Genomic DNA, 19,453 nt, shown 5'->3' with positions numbered 1-19,453 from the left:
GCTTCCGATTGCTTTGAGGGGGCTCCTACCGGAAAATGTTCGAGTAGCCATTGTGAAGCTATGTGCATTCCTCAATGCAATCTCTCAGAAGGTAATCAATCCAGAAGATCTACTACGGTTACAGAACGATGTGGTCCAATGCCTTGTCAGTTTCGAGTTGGTGTTCCCACCATCCTTCTTCGATATTATGACGCACCTCCTGCTCCACCTAGTCGAAGAGATCTCCATTCTCGGTCCTGTATTTCTACACAATATGTTCCCCTTTGAGAGGTTCATGGGAGTATTAAAGAAATATGTTCGTAACCGTGCTAGGCCAGAAGGAAGCATCGTCAAGGGCTATGGAAATGAGGAGGTAATTGAGTTCTGTATTGACTATGTTCCTGACCTTAAGCCGATTGGTATTCCTCAATCGCAGCACGAGGGGAGACTAAGTGGAAAAGGCACGATCGGAAGGAAATCAACGATATGTACGGACGGTCATTCTATGACTGAAGCACACCACACAGTTCTGCAAAATTCCAGCTTGGTGGCTCCATACTTCGAGCAACACAAGAATATTTTACGCTCGGACAACCCGGGGAAGCCTGAATCCTGGATTAGAAAGGCCCACATGGAGACTTTCGGCAGTTGGTTGCGAAAACATTTAATGAATGACAATGATGTTGGAGATCAGCTGTACATGTTGGCCAAGAAACCATCTTCGACTATAACGACTTTCCAAGGGTACGAGATAAATGGGAATACATTTTACACCATCGCCCAAGATAAAAAGAGCACCAACCAAAACAGTGATGTCCGCTTTGATGCAGCAACCGAGAATGGGCAAAAGGTCACATATTATGGTTACATAGAGGAGATATGGGAACTTGACTATGGACCCTCCTTTAAGGTCCCTTTGTTCCGGTGCAAATGGTTCAAGCTAACAGGAGGTGGGGTAAAGGTGGACGAGCAATACGGAATGACAATGGTGGATTTCAACAATCTTGGTTACCTTGACGAACCATTCGTCCTTGCCAAAGATGTCGCTCAGGTTTTTTATTTGAAGGATATGAGTAGCAAACCGAGGAAACGGAAAGATAAGAAAACGATCAGTACATCATGCGATGATCCAAAGCGCCACATTGTTCTTTCAGGGAAAAGAAACATCGTGGGAGTGGAGGACAAGACAGACATGTCAGAAGATTATAATATGTTTGGTGAAATTCCGCCCTTCAAAGTGAACACTGACCCAAGCATTAAGTTAAATGATGAGGATGCTCCATGGATACGGCACAATCGTAAGCAAGCAGGGACACAAGGGAAGAATTGATGTGTAATAATTTATTGTACCAAACTTTGTTGAATGGATCATGTGAATTTTTTGATATATTATTTGTATTTTTAAGATTTTAAAATGAATTAGATTTATTTTTCTGATTTTTTTGATATATAATTGTATTTTTAAGATTTTAAAATGAATTAGTTTTATTTTTCTGATTTTTTGATATATTATTTGTATTTTCAAGATTTTAAAATGAATTAGTTTTATTTTTCTGATTTTTTTGATATATAATTGTATTTTAAGATTTTAAAATGAATTAGTTTTATTTTTCTGATTTTTTTGACATATTATTTGTATTTTCAAGATTTTAAAATGAATTAGTTTTATTTTTCTGATTTTTTTGATATATAATTGTATTTTTAATATTTTAAAATGAATTAGTTTTATTTTTGTAATTTTTTTGATATATAATTGTATTCTTAAGATTTTAAAATGAATTAGTTTTATTTTTCTGATTTTTTTGATATATTATTTGTATTTTCAAGATTTTAAAATGAATTGGTTTTATTTTTCTGATTTTTTTGATATATAATTGTATTTTTAAGATTTTAAAATGAATTAGTTTTATTTTATATGAAAAAGGACCTTTAGTCGCGGTTGGGGAGGCGGACCGCGACTAAAGGTACCCTTTAGTCGCGGTTGGTGTCCCCAACCGCGACTAAAGGCTCTTTCTGCGCGGGAACGAAAGCGGCGCCAAAAACCTTTAGTCCCGGTTGGGGAGGCGGACCGCGACTAAAGGTACCCTTTAGTCGCGGTTGGTGTGGCCAACCGCGACTAAAGGGTACCTTTAGTCGCGGTCCGCCTCCCCAACTGGGACTAAAGGTCTGTCTATATATACGGCACTTAGCAGTTTCCGCCACCTCCCATTCTCCTCTCGACGCCGAAGCCCTGCCCCGACGCCGATCGACGCCGACGCCGACGCCCTGCCCCCAGTGAGCTCCGCCGCCCCCCACTTCCCCTGCCCAGCGCGCCGCCGCCCCCGCCCCCAGTGAGCGCCGCCGCCGCCCCTGCCCTGCCCTGCCCCTGCCCGCCGCCCGCCGCCCGCCGCCCCTGGCCCTGCCCCTGCCCGCCGCCCGCCGCCCCTGGCCCTGCCCCTGCCCGCCGCCCCCCGCCCGCCGCCCCTGCCTGCCGTCCTCCGCCTCCCGCCGCCGGAAAAGGAAGAAGAAGAAAGAAAAAGGAAGAAGAAGAAGAAAGAAAAAGGAAGAAGAAGGAAAATGTTAATGTTAAATGTTAAATGAAGAAAGAAACCAAAAAGAAAAAGGAAGAAGAAAGAAAAAGGAAGAAGAAGAAAGAAAAAGGAAGAAGAAGGAAAATGTTAATGTTAAATGTTAAATGAAGAAAGAAACCAAAAAGAAAAAGGAAGAAGAAGAAAGAAAAAGGAAGAAGAAGAAAGAAAAAGGAAGAAGAAGAAACAAAAAAGGAAGAAGAAAGAAAAAAGGAAGAAAATGTTAAATGTTAAATGAAGAAAAAAAGAAGAAAAAAGGAAGAAGAAAGAAACCAAATGAAAACCAAAAAGAAAAACAAAGAAAACAAAACAAAAGAAACCAATGCAAAAGAAACCAAAACAGAAGAAAAGGAAAAACAAAATAAGAAAATGTTAAATGTTAAATGTTAAATGAAGAAAAAAAGAAGAAAAAAGGAAGAAGAAAGAAACCAAATGAAAACCAAAAAGAAAAACAAAGAAAACAAAACAAAAGAAACCAATGCAAAAGAAACCAAAACAGAAGAAAAGGAAAAACAAAATAAGAAAATGTTAAATGTTAAGTGAAGAAAAAAAGAAGAAAAAAGGAAGAAGAAAGAAACCAAATGAAAACCAAAAAGAAAAACAAAGAAAACAAAACAAAAGAAACCAATGCAAAAGAAACCAAAACAGAAGAAAATGAAAAACAAAATAAGAAAAGGAAGAAGAAAAGGAAGAAGAAAAGGAAAAAGAAAAGGAAGAAGAAAAGGAAAAAACAAAATAAGAAAAGGAAGAATAAAAGGAGTGCTCAATAATCTTATTTTTTAATTCCTCCTCCTCTATGTCCCCTTAATCTTATTTTTTAATTCCTTTATACTTAAAGAATTTTTACTACATGCAGCTGTGACATATGGCGGACGATAGAGCCGAGCCGCTTAGGGATCCGGAGGCTGAACGTTATTTAATGGGCATCATCAACAACGAGATTCCTTATGTGCCGGGCTCAGAATATGAGCAAGAAGAGGATGTAGTCTCTTCTTTTCTGAACCTTGACGGTGGAACAGACATTGTCGATGATCAAGAAGGTGAAGGAACGGACATTGTCGACGGAGGTCAACCGTCAACAAACGACGATCTCGAATTGCAAGTAGCAACCACCTCCGGCGAGGTATATATATACATTGAGCCTCTCGTGATACAAACTTACTGAAATGTGAATACATATGTATTAACGCGCGCGACTCTCTTTCTTTTTTTAGCCCTCGGCCGGATCGAGTACGACAAAGCGTGGCAAATCCAAGGCGATGAAAACAGGAGAAACATATGCCATTGAGTTTGTCAATGAAACCGGCAAGCCCCTACAGCACACCTCAAAGTTTATCAACCAATGCGGAGTCGTTGTTAGAGACAACGTCCCGATCACCGTCCAGGAATGGAAGGAGCCAAAGAAAGCACGTCTTGGTTTCTGTTTTGTCGACAAGAGAACGAAAAAGGATTGCTGGAGAAAGCTTATGGAACATTTCATTCTACCTCCGGAATACAACAAAGTTGATGAATTCGGTAACGAGGTTCCGCGTGGACGTGAGAGGAGGAGGCTAGTTAAAGAGTTCGCTCTTCAGAAGATGGGCGAAGCATTCCGGAACTTCAAGAAAAATTTAACCCGTGACTATGTCAACAAGGGCAAGACTCCGGATTTCAATGGACAACATGAGAAACTGAAAGATGATTGGCCAGAATTTGTGAGGCAAAAGCAATCGGAGCATTTCAAGGAAATATCGGAAAAAAATAAGGATAATGCGAGTAAGAAAAAGTTCCATCATATTATGGGGCCAGGAGGATACCGCCTTTCGGAGCCTAGGTGGCAGAAGATGGAGGAGGACCTGAGGGTGCGAGGAATCCCTCTAGGTACAGAGGGATGGGACCCAAGGGCCAAAAGCTGGTGGTACGGGCATGGGGGATCGCTAGACCCGGAGACAGGGGTGTGTGTTCACCGGCAGAAAAAGTTTGCTCCCACCCAAGCCCTTATTGACGCAATGACCCAAGCTCAAGAGGGCTTGATCAAGTTCAACAGAGAGAAAGACGCACTGACAACAGCCCTCGGGAATGATGAACACGGAGGATGTGTACGAGGCAAAGGCAAAGTTCCGTGGAAAGTAGGGTTTTCCCAGGACAATGACCCGTACTGTTACAGAAGTCGTAAGAGAAAGACGGACCGGGATGCAGATCTTATGGCGAAGTTTGCATCGGAACTCCATGAGTTGAAGCAGACCGTGCATGAACTAGTAAAAGAAAAATCGGCTGCAGGGCCGCATGAAGATCATGAAGCGGATCGCGGAAGCCAGCAGCGGAGAAGCAGCGTGGCTTCCACGGATGCCCCGCCTGGTGCTAGTGCACCGATGATCGAGATTCGTGCACCGGAGCCTCACTACCCCGTGGATGATGTAAAGGAGATGAAAGAATGTGATCTGCATTATCCCGTGGGGAACGTTTCCACGAAGGTAGCTAGCGGCAGTGCTTTACCCTGTACACCTGGAGCACTCCACCACAACAACCCCATTGCATATGGCTATGCTCGTGTCACGGTGGAAGACATAGTCCAAGGGTTTGAGGACCTGGAGATTGACAAAGCTACACCCGAAGGGGAGAGAAGACTTGGAGATGTCAAGCGCCAGATCATTCTATGGAAAAAGAAGTACATAGTGTTTCCAGGTGAGGCGCCAAGGCTAGCAAGTCCACCCCCCTCCGATGGTGGTGGTGGTGGCGGTGGTGGCGGTGGTGGTGGTCGTGGTGGTTCACCTACACCTCCTTCACGCCATTCGACGCCGTCCCCCGATCCACAACCTCCGGCGGGTACGACGCCCCCCAATCCTCCTCCGGCGGGTACGACGCCCCCCAATCCATCTCCGGCGAAGAAGCAGAAGCAGGCGGACAGCAAAGAAACCCGCTCCTGGACTATTAACCCGGACCCTTATGTACCTAAGACCACAAGGGTACCGGAGCCATCACTGAAGCCTCTCCTCCCAAGGCCTTGGGAACTTAGTGAAGCTGAAACCAAATTGGCCGCGTCTGTTGATTATGAGAAATGGAAGGCGGATATGAAGGCGATAAAAGAGCCTGAGCCCAAGCAAGTATTCACTGAGAAGCAAAAGAAGTGGGCTAAGGATTTTTTGACGACACCGTCCCAAGCCGAGCTGAATATGCCTGACGACTATGGACATGAACTTCGTAGGCAAGAAAAAATATTGAAGGAGGAGAAAGAAGAAAGTAAAAAAAGCGGGAAACAAGTTGACCAGCTCGGGATGCAGAAGAAACAATCGATCCCCCCGCTCATAGTGAAAGCCGGTCCGGAAGAGGACCCCGAGATCATAGCAGCTGCGGCAGCACTTGGATTGACTGTAGCGAGTGCCATGAAACAAGCGTCCGAGATGGGTTTGACTCTTCGTGCCTTCTTAGGCCTTGAGGATGCGCCAGTATGTGAGATAGCATTACAATATGTGCGGAATGGGCCTCTCGTTGAGCCTGCGCGGGAAAAGAGTCTACCACCACAAATGCGAAATCTGCTACGTTGGTACAAGCAATTCATAACATGGGCCGACAAATAATATGTTTATGCGGATGTTACAGAGGAGCATCACACCAAACGGTACTCTGTACAAGTTCATATGAGTGAATTGTTCCAGCTGTTCAATCTGCGCGACCTCGACAAATCTATGCTGAGTTGCTACGTTCTGTATGTGATTTATTTCTACCTCATCTCGTTCTTCATTGCCTGCACTATATATATATATATATATAGTCCTAACTATATTGTTGCGTACGCTATTATGCAGATTGAAGATTTGGGAATGCAAAATAAGAAACATCCATGATATTGGGTTCATTGACCCACATATCGTTAATGGACATGTGTTACAACATCACCCCGAAGACGTGGAGAAAGACTTGTACAAGTTTCTTAGAAAGCATCAACTCAAAAGTCATATTCTATTTCCTTACCATTTTGGGTGAGTGTTTCTCTCTTGTGCCCATTCTCTTTTGTTTACTCCATGCATGGTATGTCTAATCGATGAGTTATGCATGACTGTGCATGTAACGTGTCCGCAGGTTCCACTGGATTCTACTAAATATTGAACTTCACACCTCCAGAGTTCTAATCATGGACTCTATGGATTCGGATCCAAAGCGTTGGGCCGACATGAGAAAAATGCTGCAAAAGTAATTATTTTCAATCATTTGAGCTCTATATCGATCGGTCTCTTTCGTTCATTTCCTAATATCAAGTAACTAATAACTCCCTTGTTCATTTAATTTTCTTTGCCCTGTAGGGTTTGGAGACGGTTCTCAGAAGAAATTGTCGGTGAATTCAAACATGAGCTAGATTTTAGAAGGTTAGTTAATGTGGATAAGCAGCCACCGGGGACCAATCTATGTGGATACTATGTTTGTGAGAACATCCGGAGACACACCTCTGAGCGGAAGGCATCGGATAGCGTGCGCAACGCGACGGATAACTTGCGGAGGAGGCTTAGTCCAGAAGCTCGCTTCCGACCAATTCAAGATGAATTAGCAGGATTTTTCATGAGGGAAGTCATCAATCCTAAAGGAGAACACTATACCGAGGACGAAGAAATTTATATGCATACCCGAGATTGAAACTTGTTCGAAGTTGTATATGGTCATCCATCCTAATTGTGTATGGAAACTTGTTCGAAGTTGTATATGGTCACCCGAGATTGAATATATATTATATATTCCTCTTGAATTCTTCTTGTTTGAAATTTCATATGCATGTATATAGTAGCGTACAATATGTGTACTGAAACTTCATCAAAATTAAAATAAAACACAAAATAAAATATAAAAGAAATAAAACACTACAAATTAAAAAGAAACCAGGTTTAGGGGGGCTAAAACCCTAAACCTGCGGAGGAGGCCTTTAGTCCCGGTTAGCCACGAGAACCGGGACTAAAGGTCCTCCGCCCCGATGGACACCTGGTGCCCACGTGGACGGGCCTTTAGTCCCGGTTAGCCACGAGAACCGGGACTAAAGCCTTTAGTCGCGGTTCGTAAGAGGCGCGACTAAGGGGGGGGGGGGGGGGGTCTTTAGTCGCGCATATTTAGTCCCGGTTGCACAGCCGGGACTAAAGGCCTTTGCAAACCGGGACTAAAGGCCTTTTTTCTACCAGTGCACACCAATTTATTGGAATCTATTGAATTTTTCTAGTATTTGTTTTGATTTTTTTCGACAGGGCAGGTGCAGCTGAGCCAAGGCTCAGAAGTGGATTATCAGAGGTAAGAATGTATCACACAAATTGGTTGCTTGCCTTCTATCAAGAAAAATTCACGAATATTCCAAGGTAACATATTTAATTTAATGGCTAATGTCTGCGACATTTGTGGTACTAGTGTAATACCGTGCACCTTAGATCAGGAACAAGTACCACAATTCTGAGTGATGGTTCGACACAGTCATCTTTATGGGATTGTGAGTCAACGTTTTTTCGTTTGTAATGTGATATGTAACTGTATTGTATATCAAATTGAGGGGTAACTTACTACGTACACTAATCATGTATAGAATATACCTTGCCGAGGTGTTAAGCAATTTAGGTACTACATCGAACAACACTATTTCACAGCCGAGACTTCTCACAGATCAAGCTACAGGATGTGTGCGAGAGATAATGGAGATAGAATTCGTATAAGTGGCTTTGGATGAGATTGCTTTTGCTACGACGACGATATAAGAAGAGGAGAAACGATATATTTTTGCTACAACTGTAGAGATTTTGTGATGTATATGTCCCTAATACTTCCAAATGGTGAACCAAAGGATATAATTAGTAAGTACATATTGTTTTATATTAGTTTTTTATTTAGTAATACTTTTATATAAGTAACAATTATTCAATTTTTTAAATTCATAAAGATGACGTATTTGACGAAGGAGAAAGACCTGTTGCATAAAGCACCGAGTTTAATCTAACACAAAGGCAAGTCAACAACATGCACACTCTATTATAGACGAATGAGGACTATCCTACGCAGATCCAATGCTTTACAGCTGCGGACATGTCTGATAATCATTTGGTAAGTAATATACAATATGTAAAATGCAATCTCATCACTTCACATTTTAATAAAATTTATCCTTTTTCAATATTTGGGAGCCTTGCTCTACAACAATATGGTTCAGTTTTACTGTAAATGAGCCGACAACCACAACAATCAATAGAAGTTGATTATCATATTAAAAGCAATGACCGTCTCAAAATTAACGGTCCTGCGTGGAGTAATTTTATAAGTCAACATGAGATAGATCTTGAGGGGTGGGTAGTAATACTTGTTATTCCTGAAAACAATAGGCAAGAAATGAGTTGAGATTCAAATCTATTACGCCAGTTGGAAGCCAAGTATTAAGTTCTGATGAAGATTCCGATTTAGAAGATGAAGACTAGCACCATTGTGTTTTTAGATTTTGTTAGAATAAGTTCTTTTTTTAACTATGTATTACAATAATTTACATAATTTTGTACAAGAAGTTCTTTTTTTACTACATATTACAATTATTTACATAATTTTTTATAATAGGTTCTTTTTTAAAGTAAGTATTACAATGATTTATATAATTTTTTAGAGTGCGTATTACAATGATTTATATATTTTTGAGTATGTGTTCTACATCGACCAATAATATAGAGTATGGATGGACAAAGAATTTGGGCATGACTTCTGCTAAAGAATGAAAACATTGAGTATCAAAAATATTGCCAAACCGAAATTAATGTTTCGTGATATTTTAGACACTCTTGAAGCCCTGTTAATCAATTCATCTACAATCTATATCTTTTTTTGTGAAAAATATTAATTTAATTTCTATCAAGGTGGATTGTAGAATCCTCTTGGCAAAGAGTGCCAATTTCGTCTAGACCATGGCGGACGAGGGCAGCCGTCGCGAGGGGTGCCAATCTACATTATTTTTGCTTCTCCTAACATGTGCTATAGAGTAATCACGTCCAGACTTAAGTAGTTGTTTCCCTTCCTCAATTAAATAGCCACTCGAGATCTATTTGGCGTGTCATCTACAACCTATATTAACGTGCATATAAACACCAACATTAATCTACATTCTAACACGAGTCAAATTTAATTACCTGCACACTGCTGGAGCGCGATGCGGACCACAGATCGGTGGCCTCGATTGAGGAGGCATTGCTTGGCAGCGGCGGTGTTAGCCCCCCGCTGCGGGTGGAGGCCATCGCGTTCGGGGAACACGAAGGAGGGCATCCTCTAGGGACGAAGGCCTCGGTGGACAAGGGAGGCCTCGGCGGACGAAGACGGTCGCGATGGCGGACGGCGTTCACGGTGGACGAAGGCACCGGCGAACGAGAGCGGTCGTGGTGAGGGGGCTGCGAGGGAGGACGGGGGCCGCAACGGAGAAGGCTTGCCGCGGTGGAGGACAGGGGCGGTAGAGGACATCAACGGGGTTGGGTCGGATTCAGAAGAGTGGAGAGAGTTTGAATTTCCAGATGCGATTTTGGGTGGAAATTGAATCGGCGCTGGGGCTGGCAATAACAGTGACATGTATTGGCAAATGCCCGCCACGCCAAATAGCAACGGCTGGCACTCAAAACTTCCTATTACATACAACCTACTTGGCAATTTTTGGGGGTTAAAAGTTCTTGTGGCGGGCAGTACGTACTACCCGCCAGTGCTAACTTATGGATATATAAAATCTAATTCTTTGTGGCGGGCAGTACGTACAGCCCGCCACTGGTAGCTCAAGTTGCAATGGCGGGTGCATGTAGTTGCTGGCCACTACTCACTTTCAGCACGCGGGCACACCTGGGGCAGCATACTTGTTGTGGGTCATATTTACCGCCCGCCACTGCTATTGCATCTCCAGTGGAGAGCGCTGTTTGGTACCCGCCACCGCTAGTTTTTGGAATTAGCTATGGCGGGTGCTACGCGGTGCCCACCACTCATTTGAGTTCACCTATAAGGCTTTTTTCAGTAGTGTCATGTAGTCATGTTTAAAATTTTCAAAGTACAGAGGAAATACACAAGTGGCAAATGAATTAACTTAGACTTTCTTAACATAAGATCTTTCTACAAATCCTAGAAAAAAAGATGTGCACCACATGTCCTCTAGCTCCTAGATGCGAGTCACCCATAGATGCCATTCAAAACAAGTTCATGCTCAAATAGGTTGCACTGATTTGACAAGTAGCAAAGTGGCCCGTCCAATGTGCGGGCTAGTATTTTATAAACTAGTATCACATTCACAAATATGAGCCTTTTTCAAGCATAGTTTTGTCTTGGGTATGTTTGATTCACAAATATGAGCCTTTTGTAATCAATAATTTGTATTTTCACCCGTAAATAATAATAAGTTCTATAGAGGATGCGCGTTGTTATCCATGGAAATACGCGGAGGAAAGGGATGCATTTGTCCTATAGAGGATGGCTGGTCCTTATCAACTCCATGGGTTCTAAGTTCTAACATGGTTTTTTACATGATGTCTTTCTTGTAAGCGCCAAAATAAAGTTGAATGTGCGGGTGCTTATTATTGATGGTTTTAATGCGCATGACACATGCTGAAGCAGAGACAATTCAATATTATTCTTGCCTCCTCTGTAGTTTGTACTACTAATGCTGAAGAGTGACGACACCATTGGGCGCATAGTTTCCATTGGCCCTTTAGCATTCTTGTTGGACACGCCTTCAAATCAAGTGGCCTCCGAATGCCACGCGGATTGCTTAGTTGCCAAGCCAATTAAAGTGGGCGTTTGGTGGTAACATGTTTTCTTTAAATCTTTATTATCATAGCATGGAATTTGAAGGAACGCTATAATTTCAGTCCTGGTCGGTCACTTGTTGCAGCTTGTAGAGTTCATCGCTAACAAAAAGAAGTAGTCAACACAACATGGAAATAGCTCCAAATCTCAAACTTACATGCTGATGGAGGTCCGGTCAGTGGGGTGATGTAGAGCAAGATCGAGGGCATGGGAAGCAGAGGTGTGTAGAGAAACTCCTGTGGGCCAGTCTGAAGAACGGAGAAGGGTCTGAAGAACAGAGAACATGACACAGCTCCAACCAAGCAGAGCACAATGGAGAACTTCCATAGTTCTGACGTTTGCCTGTCGCTATGTAATTAACTCAAAAAGGTAATTAATTCTCAAATCTGTATCCAGGAAAATATTAATCATCCAGCACATTTAGCTGGCTCCAGGAGAAGGAATCTTCAACTCGTTTATACCACAGAAGATGTAAACTTCTAGACACCAAAATAGCATGAAATTAAAGGCCCTGACACAAGCCCCAACAGGCCAACACACGAGACCAAGGTTCTTTGAGGCCCTGACAGCAATCAAGCAGCAACTATATATCAGGCACTTAGCTGTGCAAGTAATGTCAGACAACACACAATTGTGACACAAACAAACAGGTGCAACTTAAGATTTACGACCAATTGCGCAGCAGAGATCAAACAAACAGCCTTTTGGGAAGAGATCAACTGAATAAAAATTCAATAACAATATTACAATAAAAAACGAGAGTTGGCTCAGAGAGCAAGATGAATACAACGACGCACATAGATGAATAATATAACACCTTCAGGAAACTAAATAAATAACGAGAGATCGATCGCACGATAGCTGGCCATGCACAGCGGCTGGGATCCTCATCCCTCCTGGCTTAGATGGGAGGGAAAGGACTCGAACTGAACCCCAGATCGGAGAATGGCGTCTCCATCATCATATCAGCGCCGGAGAAGCCGGCGCCGTCGTGGCTGGCGTTGCCACCGTAGACCAGGGTGCCGACGTCACCACCGGAGCTCACCATGTCAAGCCAGCCTTCCTCCTGCTGCGGTGACGTCAGATACTGCGACGGAGACGCCATGTCGATGCTGTCGGTGCTGACGGATGGAGCTGGCGGCGGCGCCTGGACATGGTTTTTTGCCATGCGTTCGCCGAGGCTCTTGAGTAGCTCGTCCACCTTCCAGCCAACGCGGGCGACGTCCTCGGCGCTGAGATCAACGAGGCCTGGGTGGTTGCCGTGCATGATGTTGTAAAGGAGGTACCTGATCTCGCTGTCCTGGCACTCGCGGCGAGCCTTGTCCACCTGGTCCCGGAGCTTGGCGATGCGCTGGGTGAGGAATGCCTCCTGGTCCATCGTCTTCTTGCAATGGCCCAGCTCCGGCATGCTCTTGAATTCATTCAGGATATCCACCGCCTCGGCGTGGGAAGGGAACACCTGAGGCTCCGCCTCGCCCTCGCCGTACACCACCACGCAGGTCTTGACATCGCACATGGTGGCCAGCTCGGTCGCCTTTTTCATCAGGCTCCTGAGACGCTTCCTGAACCTAGAGCGCCGGGTGGAGTCGTTGGCGATGTACTTGAGGGTCACCTTCTTGCGAGCCATTGCTGGCAAAGGGATCAAACTAGCCAAGGTAAGGAAAGTTGCTGGTTTAGGCAGGGAGGAGGGGTAGATTTATAGTGGAGAGATCGCCAAGGAATTAATTTCATGATATGGCAACAGATTGGGAGAATATTGCATAAGATTTACTGCCTTAATTGTGCCCATATGTAATTTTAGCACCCATTTAAACCGTCCTTTTATAACTTTGTATATTTGGTGTCCATTTAAACCTTTTAAATTTACGTGCGTGTGACCGTTGGCCCCTTGTATCGCGAGAGCGCGGCAAATTGTACGCCCGCAGATGGTTTCCACGCGACGTAACGGTTCGTTTTGCAATGCTTCATATCCGACGGATGTCATCGCACTCAGCGCATCAAGCCGTGCAAATGAATTGAACGAGCACAAGTCTCCGTTGCTCCTATCCAACACGCAAAAGAAAGATATTATTAACCAGCAACCTGGAAAGCCATCGATGATGTTTGTAACACACGCCCCATTACTAAGCGAAAAAAGTAAACATCTAGGGCCGATAAAGGGGTTCATAACCATAAGTAGTTATTTGTTATCGCTAGTGGGTCAACTGCACCAACGGGCCTGTAATTGGTACAATATGCACAACTTGCACGCCAAATTGGTCACTTGCAGTGCTTATTTTCGTCCCACCTAGCTAGTACATGACGGGAGGAACCGACTTGCTCAGAATACCACAACCTTTGAGTTGTTGCAGAACATAAGACCACCTTCCATGCAGTGGTTATTTTCATCCCACCTAGTATATGCCGGGAGGACCTGGCTTTCTCAGAATACCACAACCTTTGAGTTGTAGGAGACCATTTGACCACCTTCCAAACAGGAAACACCGTGTTTCCTTCACCAGGCTGGTGCCTATGCATTGAACATCTACCCTCTAGTGTACCTTTAGGCTGAAGTAGGCCCCGTGCGACTTTTCCCCTACTAACCAATCGACTTTTCCCCTACCTTTAGGCTAAGTTGAACTCGGATAGGCTCGATGGAGAGCATTCAAGGAAGGAGGATATGAACCCAGTACCCATCACATGATAGGAGGTTCACATGTAGAAAAACTAGTGCAATGGCCAACACCTTTTCACTGGTCTCCCTCGCCTCCCAAAATATGTGATCTACTTTTGCTTTTGTAAATTCTCCATGTAGTGAGGTCATTCAGAAGCCCGGGGAAGGGGTGGAAGCGTGACTACCATCATCTTTACTATGGGACTCTAAGAGCGATGGGAGCCTCTTCCCCATTGTGGGTCTGGCCGCCTAGGAGGATGATGACTCAACCCCAATCTCAGTACGAATGAGTTATTTCTCAAATTTTGTTGTTGTTAGCTTGTGAGACAACCTGATCTAGTCCTCCTTTACACCGAGAAAGGGAAACATCCAAGTGTTGGGCTTATACTTGGACGGTACTCAGCTCATCATGATGCTAGTGTTCCCCATCCCTATGCCCATGTCTGCCACCCATCGTTGGTTGAGGTTGGCCGTGACCAAGCACTTCGCAGCCGCGCGCGCGCGGGGGTGGGGTGGGGGGTACGTAGACCGGGGTTCCATGGTGAAGCTCCTCTGACTATTTCGTGTCCTCTAGATTCAGGGCTCCTAGATTTGTGTTCGGCATTGCCATATGTAATTTTGATGTGGCGTCAAATTGAATGAATATTTCATTAGATTTTCTGCCTTAATTGTGCCCATATGTAATTTTGGCGCACATTTAAAACTTCCTTTTATAACTTTGTATATTTGGTGTCCATTTAAATATTTTAAATTTACGTGCGCGGACCGTTGGCCCTTTATATTGTGGGAGTGCAAAAAATCGTATACACGCCAATAGTTTCCACGTGACGTAGCAATTCATGTTGGAACGCTTCTTGTGCGATGCACGTTGTCTCGCTGAGCTCATCAACACTAGTAGAAAAAGGGCGTAATGTTCAGCTCATTAGTCCCGGTTTGTAAATGAACCGGCACTAATGTGACCATTAGTGCCGGTTCCAACGGCTAGGCGGGCGACGCTCATTAGTCCCGGTTCGTGGTGAACCTCTAGTACTGGTTCGTGCCACGAACCGGGACTAAAGAGGCGGTGGCAGGCTGCGGCCCCACCAACACCTTTAGTCCCGTTTCGTGGCACGAACCGGTACTAGAGATGCACCTTTAGTCCCGGTTTGTATAATCAACCGGGACTAAAGATCATCCTATATAAACACTTCGTCGAGCCTGAGCTCTCTGTTCTTCCCCATTCCTCTCCTGTCTATTTTCTTCCTCTCCTCTCGAGCTCATCCTCCATTTTTGCCAAAATTTGTCAAGATTTGAAGGCACCCCATCCATCCAAGTGATCACAAAGTTTAGCAACTTTGTCCTTTGATCTCTCATTGCTAGATTAGCTCTTGCAATGCTCTATAAGTATAGTGATTTGTGGGTTTTAGTTTGGGTGGAATTATATGTGGTAGTTTATTTGATTTATATGCAATTTGAGCTCAAAATAACTCTTAGTTTGGATAAGTAGGTGTGGTTTACTTAGTCCCTTTCCGTCTTCGTCCTAACCACCATTGATCGCCGCACCGTCCCGTCGCCGGCACCACCTTGTGGTGAGCCTCTTGTTCTTATCTTTTTATATAAGAAGAATCATGTTTGTGTGATTTAGATATATAGTTACTTGTATAATTATCTTACCCGTACGTTGTTTGTTATACACAGTGCCATGGTTTTGATATCCGGCCCCGTCGTCCCTCGTCCGGTTTATGATTCAGATGTGGTATATTCTCTTTTATAACTATTTGTTGCATTTCGTGTTTATGACAAATTATGCCCATCAAGTTGACATAGATATTTTTATCTAGGAGGTATGTGAACCGGAAATTCCAACCGACCCTATTGTCAGAGCTTAAAGTTAGTTGAAAACAAATGAGTATTTGAAAGAAAATTGAAAAGAATTGAGGAGGAGAAGATGGAATTGGAGTTGCATTTTGCCGATGTCGTCGATGATCACAAGATCAAGATCGAGAAAATGCGCTTGAAGATTAGAAAGATTAGAAAATATGCCATTGAAAATATGCTGGTGCACCTGTCACGCACACACCCGCACAGTACATTGGGCTCCACGAGGCTCCCCCTCTCAAAAATATCTGCCTGCTTCGAGTGTTTTTCTGTTTCATAACACACGGTTGTTATGTCCGGACCGTGTGCGATGTTTCTTGTTCCCCAATCCCGCCTGCATCGAAAATATCTGCCTGCCTCGAGGGTTTTTCTTTTTCATAACACACGGTTGTTATCTCCGGACCGTGCGCGATGCACTATCATCAAAATTTTCAATAGCCCGGCATTTCACTCCCGCATAGTAAAATTTTCAGTACCCGCGTCATTTCCTCAAACACCCCGTGCCCCCCTCCACACACACACACACACACACACACACACACACACCAAAACCTCCTCGGGTGTGCGCGTGCACACACACACACACCCTCCCTCGCTCAAAACCCTAGCAAAGTCCCCGCCGCTGCTACCGCCACCGCCGCAAGGCCTCCATTGTCAACATCTGCCGGTTTGCCCGTGCAGCTTACCCACCGATCTCCATACCCAGGCCGCCCTGAGTTTCTTAGATGACGCCTGCCAAACGCCCCCTTTCCCACAGATCGCCGTCCCCATCCCCGTCCCCCACTCCAGAGCCTCGCAGCCTAAGCCCGGGTACGCTTCCCGTGGAGCTCGACGAGCGACTGGCCCAAAAGAGGTGTATAGCGGTCTCTTCGCCCGACGTCGCCTAGGAAGCTGACGACCATTACTGGCGGCAGACACTCAAGCAGCGGGCTAGAGTATGCGGGCATGTCCCGTCCGCCGGCTACGACATCAAAGTCATCGACAGCGACGCCCTGAGGCGGGCTGTGTCACAGGTTAAGTGGCCCACCCGCAACCCCTCGGGTTCAACCGCCGTCGATCTCATCCATGGCCCCGCCGCTGATCTCATCTGGCTCGCTGTCAACAATTTGCCATTCTACATCGCCATCAAGCCCCTTTTGTCATTTCTGAAGGACACGTTCTGCGATGCTGGCTTGGGATCTACAGCTTCCAAGTCATACCTCATCGACGGCGACCACGAGGAGGGCACCCTCTCCGGCTCTTCCAAGGGGAAAGCGCCCGTCTACGACATCAGGGAGGGCACCCTACAGTCGTGCTCTTTCAAGGGGAAGGAGCCCATCTGCGACAACATGGAGCGCATCCAGGGTCCGTGCTCTTCGCACAGGAACGAGCCCATCTGTGACAAGTGAGGAAACCCATGATTTGTTTATTTCAGTTGTTCACAATGTGATGCTCTATATGTGCAATTATTTACTGCGCAGTACATTTCATCAATCTAGTTTTAAACATACCGATAGGAATGCATATATTTTCTTGCTGTTAAGCCTGTTATAGCTAGCATATGCCTCTTTTAAAGTGTTTCGATTGTTCGGTTGTTTGTAGTTAGCATATGTTCAGTTTCAAATGCTATCTTTGGTTGTTCGTAGTATGCCTTGTTTATTCTAGTTATTCACAATGTGATGTTCTATATGTGCAAGTATGAACTGTGCAGTTCAATTTCATTAGTACCAGTTTCAACAATACCACTATGAATGACTACATTTGGTTGCTGCATCTTGTAGTTAACATGCCTTTCCATTTTTATTTAACCATAACCAGTGTACTTAGACCTGCACAATACCAGTTTGAATGACCATGTTTGCTTGTTGTTAAATGTTAGGCCTGTTGCAGTTAGCACACCTTTCCACTTGTTTTGCTTTACTAGCTTGCTTAAACCTGCACACTGAAGCTATCTTTTGGAGATTATTTCATCCGCCATGTGTAATTTTGGTTGATATTTAGCCTGTTGTGCTTAACATGCTTCTTGATGTACCTACACAGGACAATTATGGGAACGACTGCTGTTTTCCATCGAGGTTAGTTTCATCCCATGGCTTATATCTACTCACTATTCAGGATATCCGTAGCTGGTACCATATAGGCCGGCGGCTGATAAGGGACTAATCGGTGAATCGGACTTTTAACTGAATATATCTGCAACCCATTTTTCCTTAGGTTAACTAGGGCCATGTGTAATATATCTGAGGCTAGATAGTAACATGCACTGTACTTAATGTATAAATATGCAATCCTAGGCTACATAGCAACAAGGAAGAATGTTACATTAATGTTCTAATGATGTCTAGATATACGTAGAAGCGCAGCAGCAGCAACAGCAACAACACAACCCTGTTTGGATAATCAACTTAGCTATAGGTTAGAGTTAGTTTCTAGCTTATTACTAACCCTGAACTAACTCCATCCACAGAGTTGTTTGGATGGCAGGGTTAGATTGACAATAAATGCACTAGGAGAACTAGCTCCAATTAGCACCTCTTGGGTTGGATACTAGTTTTTTTGGGTGGGTTATAGATGCAACTAGCTCAAACTAGCCCTCATGTTTAGATATACTTTAGGGCTATTTGAGCCCGAACTAGCTCAAACTAACTGTAACCCGTGGATACAACAGGAGATAATTTTCAAGAATGAACTAAACTCCTTCCGACCCATAATATAAGATGTTAATTCATCTAATATGTGAGTATATTGGATGTTATAAGATACTCCCTCCGTTCCTAAATATTTGTCTTTTTAGATATTCCAAATGGACCACCACATACGGATGTATACAGACATATTATCAAAGAGTGTTGTACTACATCATTGTGCAATTGCTGTTTAGCTTCTAATATTAACTTGGTGCTTTTAGGTACATATGTCATTGGTAAAGGTCCGCGTTTCGACCCTTTCTGCGTATGGGGCAATGAGATATCGATGAACCAGCCTCAAGTGAGGAAGCTGATAAAGATTGTTAGTAAAATGGGTCCAAAGATGGCAATTAAACTATTTGTTTACACATTATCCAAGACAACAACAAACTGCAGGATGGTAAGTAAGAACTCTGCAGCCTTCTTTTTACTACACATAATGAGTTGTGTTAGATGACAATGTCTGAAATCTTATTCCTTTGCAGTGGTTGCGAAAGCAGTTTACTCAAGATTGCCTCTCAAACTACATGATTGGTGGGCATGCAAAGGTTAAAGTATTTCTACCGGAACACGATGATTATCTAGATGTTTTCATGAAGACCGTGAAGGATGGGCGGTCGGCCATCACAAGGGGTTCGACTAGAGTCGTGCGTGCCTTGTGCATGGAGGAGGGCACAATATGGGCATTCCGCTTTACCTTGTTCAGCAACCAGAATATATTTCGCCTCTTTCTTTACCGTCTTTAATAGTACAAGTATACAACTATGGTTCATCATTCTTTATTTGGTTCTTATGTAATTTTCTTGAACATATGTACCTATGAATGGAATAATGGATTGGTTGTTTGAACCTGATGGATATGAATAAAGTTGTAGCATACATTCAAATTCAAATCCAAATCCGGTACAATTTGGAAAAGCAGCAATTAAATTATGGTGAAATTATGCTCTCCAGGTTGTTACGGCACACATAGTTGG

The 19,453-nt window shown here is 43.9% G+C and overlaps 2 protein-coding genes and 1 pseudogene across 2 annotated transcripts in view; 2 read left to right on the top strand and 1 right to left on the bottom strand.

The window, feature by feature from the left end:
• The first annotated feature begins 3,410 nt into the window (after positions 1–3,410).
• Positions 3,411–9,905, top strand: LOC141026198 (uncharacterized). The gene is made up of 3 exons (XM_073502189.1): positions 3,411–3,669; positions 3,761–4,771; positions 9,642–9,905. Exons 1-3 carry the CDS (start codon positions 3,412–3,414, stop codon positions 9,903–9,905), a joined length of 1,533 nt encoding a protein of 510 aa, XP_073358290.1. The 5' UTR covers position 3,411.
• Positions 9,906–11,309: 1,404 nt separating this feature from the next.
• The window catches only part of LOC141026298 (uncharacterized), a 100,395-nt gene continuing 92,251 nt past the window's right edge, over positions 11,310–19,453 (bottom strand). The window contains exon 2 of the mRNA XM_073502507.1: positions 11,310–12,451. Within this exon, the coding sequence (XP_073358608.1) occupies positions 12,202–12,451 (250 nt within the window). The 3' untranslated portion in view covers positions 11,310–12,201. The remainder of the gene's footprint in view (positions 12,452–19,453) is intronic.
• LOC109755659 (uncharacterized) lies at positions 12,454–13,743 on the top strand (annotated as a pseudogene).

Source organism: Aegilops tauschii, chromosome 6, assembly GCF_002575655.3.
Source record: "Aegilops tauschii subsp. strangulata cultivar AL8/78 chromosome 6, Aet v6.0, whole genome shotgun sequence".
In the NCBI taxonomy this organism is placed as follows: Eukaryota; Viridiplantae; Streptophyta; class Magnoliopsida; order Poales; family Poaceae; genus Aegilops; species Aegilops tauschii.
The sequence above is the reverse complement of the archived record's forward strand: the minus strand, read 5'-3'. Positions and strand labels throughout refer to the sequence as shown.

Coding starts and splice junctions, on each gene's coding strand:
- LOC141026198 (XM_073502189.1), top strand. CDS start 3,412: ATGGCGGACGATAGAGCCGAGCCGCTTAGGGATCCGGAGGCTGAACGT. Junction 3,670..3,760: donor TAGCAACCACCTCCGGCGAG/GTATATATATAC, acceptor TTCTTTTTTTAG/CCCTCGGCCGGATCGAGTAC. Junction 4,772..9,641: donor TCCATGAGTTGAAGCAGACC/GTGCATGAACTA, acceptor TTCTAACACGAG/TCAAATTTAATTACCTGCAC.